The sequence below is a fragment of the Triticum aestivum genome, chromosome 5B, assembly GCF_018294505.1.
Source record: "Triticum aestivum cultivar Chinese Spring chromosome 5B, IWGSC CS RefSeq v2.1, whole genome shotgun sequence".
In the NCBI taxonomy this organism is placed as follows: Eukaryota; Viridiplantae; Streptophyta; class Magnoliopsida; order Poales; family Poaceae; genus Triticum; species Triticum aestivum.
The window spans coordinates 712,016,043-712,022,635 of NC_057807.1; the positions used below are offsets into that span (position 1 = coordinate 712,016,043).

At 43.6% G+C, this 6,593-nt stretch overlaps 1 protein-coding gene across 1 annotated transcript; it reads right to left on the bottom strand.

The window, feature by feature from the left end:
* Positions 1-630: 630 nt before the first annotated feature.
* On the bottom strand, positions 631-1,545 carry LOC123117886 (ethylene-response factor C3-like). Its single transcript, XM_044538553.1, has one exon. It carries the CDS (start codon positions 1,459-1,461, stop codon positions 778-780), a length of 684 nt encoding a protein of 227 aa, XP_044394488.1. The 5' UTR covers positions 1,462-1,545; the 3' UTR covers positions 631-777.
* Between the last annotated feature and the right edge of the window lie 5,048 nt (positions 1,546-6,593).

The window sequence follows — 6,593 nt, forward strand, 5'->3', positions numbered from 1 at the left end:
TTCACGAAATTTGCCCCCAAAAATTATGTGAATTTTATAAAAAAAATTACACAAGGTTGAAAATAGTGCATGGATTTCAAAATGGTATGCAAATTTCAAAAAAGTTCATGGATTTGAAAAACATGCGCGGATTTGAAAAAGATAGGTAGATCTGAAAATAGTACGCCAATTTTTTTAAAAGTCACATGTTTGAAAAAAGTACGTAAATTGAGTCAGCACGGTCAAAACTGGGGTAAGTAAGTACCAGAACCGCGTCGGGGGATGAAACTTGTCTGATTTCAGTAGTTTGAGGTGAAGTTGTCCGATTTCAGAGTTGAGTGACCAGATCTAGACTAGGCCAAAAGTAGAAGGACCAAAAGTAGGTATACTTTTCTCCTATTGTTATTCTTGTGTTTTATAATTGCACGTGAGTGAGTGCTACCAACTTGCATGGATGCATGTTTGGGCCACGTCAGCACCCACGTAAGAACGCTCCGTTCCACTTGAGCCGTCAACCATAAAATTCGTTGTGGCGCTTTTTTTGTCTTCCCAAGCTTTAGGTGAACTACTATCCAAAACCATTCATTTTGACCTGACTTGATTCAAACCAAAATAATTTGAACTTCGGAACCAAACCTACACAGCCGACGATTTCACAAACGGTTTCCTCAATCCCAACGAAGCTATCTGAATTCTATCTAGCTAGAACAAGACTGAGCAACAAGAAACAGAAAAGCAGCGAGCGATCAGTCCATCATCTTCAAGTCGTCATGGAGTGGTGGCTCCAGCACCATGAATTCATGGAGGAGGTGGGCCGAGCAGCTGCTCCAGGTACTCTGTACCAAGGTCCTCAAGTTCCATCCCCATGCCCTCTGGCTGCGCCCCCCGGGTGGAAGCCTTCGACTTCCTGCCTGTTGTCATGGCCTTCCCGCTACGCATGGAATGCCGCCGCTTGAGCGCCAGCACGGGCGATACGCCTTGGGCATGGCCGCACACGTCGGCGTCGGCGCCCTCGAGAGAGCGCCTGACCTGGTCGGCGGGGAAGTTGAGCATGGCGAACGCAGCTTGGTCGTACGCGAGCGCCGCAGCTTCCGGGCTGTCGAAGGTGCCCAGCCACACCCGCATGCCGTTCCGCGTCGAGTCACGGATTTCCGCCGCAAACATGCCCCACGGTCGCTTGCGCGCCCCGCGGAACGCAGGCCCGACGTCCACGGCCGCCTTGTCTTCCTCTTGGCTGGCCTCCCGCTTCACCGGCGCAATCGTGGGTGCCGCCGCGTCGTGCTGGACCTCGTGGTGCTGGGAGAGCATGTGGAGCAGGAGCATCTCGTCGGCGTCGTTGGTGTCGAACGGGAGCACAGTTGACGGCGTGGCTGGGGCGCGGTGGTGCAAGGGTGCGGAGTCGGCGGAGCCGGTGGAGGAGGCAGGCGAGTTCAGCGGGAATTCTTCAGCTGCTGCTCGGTGGTGGTTTTGCTGTGTGGTCATGGGCTCATGGCACGGCGGGCCAGGAAGTTGTGGACGCCGGTGGTTAGCCGGGGCGACGTAGATGTACAAGACGGAGAAGAAGGGGCCGTGCTACTGGGATCAGAGATGGAGTTGGAGGCGCGGCTCCATGGAATTTATACCTGTGGCGCGAGAATGATGCAGGAGAGGGTAGAGTTGGAATTATTGGAAAAATGCTCTGCTTCTCTGTCTCCTTTAACTGCTCGGGCACATTTGTTTTGAAGAGTGAGATTTATAAAGCAGTACTCCCTCCGTTTTATATTATTCGTCCCTGATTTAGTACAACTTATGAAACGGAGGGAGTACATTAAAGTAATTCAAAAGTATTTGAATTATATTTGCAGTGGACATGTTCGAGTATTCTACATGCCTGCATTTTTCATGCAGAAATGACATTCGTGGTGCTATGGACTGAAAAACAAAGTTGGTGCTCTACTCAAAATGCAATTTTTGAACTTTTATTTTATTTTATTTTTTCCCACAAAAAACATTTTATTTTATCTTATCAAAAGCAGTCATTGCTTCAGGTAAAAAAATGAACGTGAATAGAACACTTAAAGCAATAGTGCTGCAGGTGAAAAAAGAAAATCAGCTTTTTTTTAGTGCTTTCAAATTTACCATTCATCACGTACATTCGAGATGGGAAGCAATAGAGCGTATTAGGATATGTGAACGATCATGGGGAATTCATACGTATACCAATAATATTAATTGAACTTGTTAAGTAGGAGTAGCTAGGTGTCTGTCACTCACTCACCCTGATCGAGTCTTCCATGGACAATTGGGTTAGATTAGAGGAATGTAACACTCCACTGGCACAAAAACACATGTGATACACTGTATCTGCGATTAATTTGTCGTGCATGCGTGCGTGGGTCCTCTTGCAGAAAGAAAATGACGAAAATAACAGTAATTTGCGGTTAGGCAGGAGCGCGCAGTCTATACAACTCTAGACACTTTTTCCTTTTCTTTATGGTCAAGTTGCAGGCAAAGCACACATGATACACATGATACAGCAGAACAAATGAAGAAACAACTTCTGGAAAAACAACTCAAGCACAGAAATTGAGCTAAACTCCAATTGACAAACACAGTGACAGAAAATGAATTAAACTTGATGGTGTAAGCAAAACGAAACACACACAGGTAGCATCATAAAGTAGGTGGGCATTTCACATTGCCAACAAATGATCAGCAATTTTGTTAGCTTGATTGTGCTAATTTTGAAATTAGGTTCAAAGAGATGAGTAATGAATTTAAAATTGATAAATTTCAAGAGGAGTTTTCAACTTGTAAAATCCATGCAAGTAACACGCAGTTTTCATATTGTGATAGCAATCTTGTATATAGAAATAAAACAAGAATCACTCAACAGATTACATCCAAGAATCACTCCCACATCCACCAGCTGCAACCAAAACGAATCCCAGAGATGATGGGAGCAATCTGAACAGAGGATTGGGAGGTGAGGTCGCACATTACGATGGAGAGTGGTGGGGGAGAAAGGACGCTCCTCACCCGAGAAGGCGGCCGGGTCGCTGCTCGTGCCAAGAAAAGATCAGAGCATGTACAATGGTTGATAAGATAGTCTTATCTTAAATCTTGCATGTAATTAAGAGATGATAAAAAAATGTCTACAATGAGTCATCTCTTAGCCCTATCTTCAATAACTAGCCATTTCTAAAAATGTGGTGAGACATATTGTGCTAAGAAATCATCTCTTGTCAGAAGACAAGCCTTTTTTTATGAGTTCTCTCTTCTCCAGCTCATCATTTATCCTACGTGACACTCCTAAGAGAGCACCATTGTACATGCCCTCACGGGAGGGAGACGGGGTTGGAGGAGAGCAGGTGGATGGAGACTTGTGGCGGTTGCGGGGCGGGTGCCCCTATTTGTTTCCCTTCTTTCTTTTTTCCTTTTTCTTTTACATTTTCGTTTTTTATTGCTTCTTTAAAAAAAATGTTCGGAAGTTAGAATGTTACATTTAAAAAATTTATCAAGAGTTTAAATATTTTCCTAATTTTAAGAACTGGAGGCACAAAAAATTCATGAATTTGGAAAATTGTTCTGAATTTTAAAACACAGTCACAAATTCGGAAAATGTTCCTGTATTTAATAAATGTTCTTGATTCGAAAGTAATTCCGGATTTTCAAAAAAACTGTTCATGAATTTGAAAATTGTTCGGGATTTCAAAAAATCTTCTTGAATCTGAAAAAAGTTCTTAGTTTTAAATTAATCAAACATATTCCCGGATTTCAAAAGATATTAAGGAGTTTGAAAAAATGTTCTGAATTTAAAATAATTCTCGTAATTTTGGGAAATGTTCCTGAATTTCAAAAACATTCGGTCTATGTTCTTTAACTATGACATAGCAAACTTAATTTCCCTGTAGATCAACTTGGTATGAAATCTATATCTCCTTCTTCCCCTGCACTACTGATCAATCATTACAAAGATAGGCGAAAAAGGGAGAGTGAGTACCATGCATTCCTTGATGTGCCAGGTAATCGTCTCATAAATTTAATAGTCCTTTAATAGTGCAAAAAATTAATAACCCATGTAGTGAGCACAGAATGTGGTTGAGCAGTTAATTGAAAAAGGTTAAAAGAGAAATGGAAAAGAGGCCAGAGATATGCTTGTGTGTCTCCTCTGCTTTACTACTCCGTTTTCTCTCCTCTGCTCTTAGAGCATCTCTAGCAGACCCTGTAAAAGGGCCGAACCCGTATAATTTCCACGAGTATAAGGGGTCGGCCCGTTTTTCCACTAGTAGAAAAGAGGGCTTTGGTCCAGGCCGGGTTAGCCCATTAGTCCCGGTTCAGTCCAGAACCGGGACTAATGGGGGCATTAGTCCCGGTTCGTGCGCCCAGGGGCCACATGGGCCATTTGTCCCGGTTCGTCTGGACCTTTTAGTCCCGGTTGGGGCCACGAACCGGGACTAAAGGGTGCGATGCCCATTAGTACCGGTTCGTGGCACGAACCGGTACTAATGGGGTTTGAGGCATTAGTACCGGTTCATGGCATGAACCGGTACTAAAGGTCCCATTTTCAAACTTTACCCCCCCCCCTGGATCGCCTTTTCAGTTTAAAAATAAATAAAAGAAAATGATGAAAATGTTAAAAAAAATAAAAAATAAGTTTCCCATGTGATATGTGGTCTAGTTGTTGGGAAAATTTGCAAATGTGAATTTCGACTTTATTTGCAAAATCTCTCTAGAATTTAGTAAAATGGGCATAACTTTTGCATATTAACTCGGATGAAAAAGTTTTTTATATGAAAAATCATCTAATCGAAAATCCTCAAAAACCTAACAGAAAAAAAGTTACGGGGCTTTTAAGATCTAGAGTGGAAAAAATCAAAAAAAGTTCAAACTGTGGTCAAACAATGGTCAAACTAATTATTCTAGAATATTAGTGTTACTAAATAATTATTTCAGTTATTTTGAATTTTGGTCAAATCTGGTCAAATTGTGGTCAAACAATGGTCAAACTAATTATTCAAGAAATATTAGTGTTACTAAATAATTATTGTTTTTTAAAATAATAGTTTCAAACTCAAACAGTGAAATGTGTCACTTCATGCTCAAGCAAAATTCCTGAGGGTTAATAGGATTGACATCTTACTATTGTCAGGAAAACAACAAGTGCAGACTTGGAAACGAGGGAGAATAGAACCCGGAAGTTAAGCGTGCTCAGGCTGGGGGAGTGGGAGGATGGGTGACCGTTCGGGAAGTTGGATGATTTGGAATGATGAGGGGTGATTAGAGATTAGAGGATAAATTGAGCAGTGATGAGGGGTGGTGATTAAAGATTAGAGGTTAAAATAATTCAAAATTTTGAAAATGAAAAAAAAATCTCGGTTGGTGTGTTACCAACCGGGACTAAAGGTGGAGCTCCACGTGGCCGCGACCTTTAGTCCCGGTTCGTGTTAGAATCGGGACTAAAGGGGGGAGGCATTAGTAACGACCCTTTAGTCCCGGTTCATGAACCGGGACTAAAGGCCGTTACGAACCGGGACAAATGCCCTGTTTTCTACTAGTGTTCTGGCCAGAATAGACACGTATCCGTGGCCCGACCTGTAAAAAATTTACCGTGGCCCGCAAAAACTCTCTCCCCACTGCTATATATGTGGTTTCACAGCTTGGATACGGGTCAAACCCTATTCACCTCCGTTGCCGCTCCGCCGTGATTCCCCTCCTCCTCTGCCCAATTTCTTGACGTCGGCGAGCCTGAAAAAGCCATGGATGGCTATGGGAGGTCTAGGGATGACGCGGAGCACCGTCGCCGCGCCAGATCCGCCACGTGGAGCTCGAGTACGATAAGATGTTCCTCCAGACGGACGTCGCGGCATCGCAGGCGCACGCGTCCAAGGAGGCGGACCTGCGCATCAAGAAGGCGGAGCAGGCCAAGCTCTTCATCGACCTTGACTCCTCCAACGAGGACTGAGCTCCTCCAGCTCCTCTGCCGCGTCGTCGCCGCCGCGAGCTCATCGATTTTGGTAGCTAGGCTCGGGCCCGTACGTTCCCCCACTAGTATGATCAATGTAGATGAACTATATATGATCGATGTAGATGAACTAATGTATGATCAATGTCGTTGCAAGTTTCTCCCGCAAATGTATTTTTTTAATTTTACAATTTCATATACGTGGTCTGATCTGCAGCGCACGAATTCGACCCGCAAATCTTATATGCAGCGAACTGTAAACGCATTTTGCAGGTCAGCATTACACGGGGTCTGCTAGAGATACTCTTAGGGCGTGGGGTTGTCCTGTCTTTTGTGTATGCTCTGTGTTGTGCTTTTGCTCGCAATTACTCTGTACGCAGCACGCAATTTAAATGCCCTTAATTCCCATAATATTTTCTAGATTAGATAATTCAAAAACAATGCTCGCACTAGGAACTCTGAATTTTGCCAAAAAAGGGTTTCACCCGCTTTGTATACAAAGCAACCAACCGAACTTCAATATTTTGAGGAGGAACCTCCCCTGCTTCATAAAGTATGATGTGACTGAATCAAGAACTTCAATATTTCTGGTCCATTCTATCACTATGGTTCTTGATCACACAAGAGGTGATGGCTGGGTAGTGAAAGAGATCATGAGCAAAGGAGCGTG

What these genes read in the sequence shown, in the direction of transcription:
- LOC123117886 (XM_044538553.1), bottom strand. Translation starts at nt 1,461, where the DNA reads ATGACCACACAGCAAAACCACCACCGAGCAGCAGCTGAAGAATTCCCG.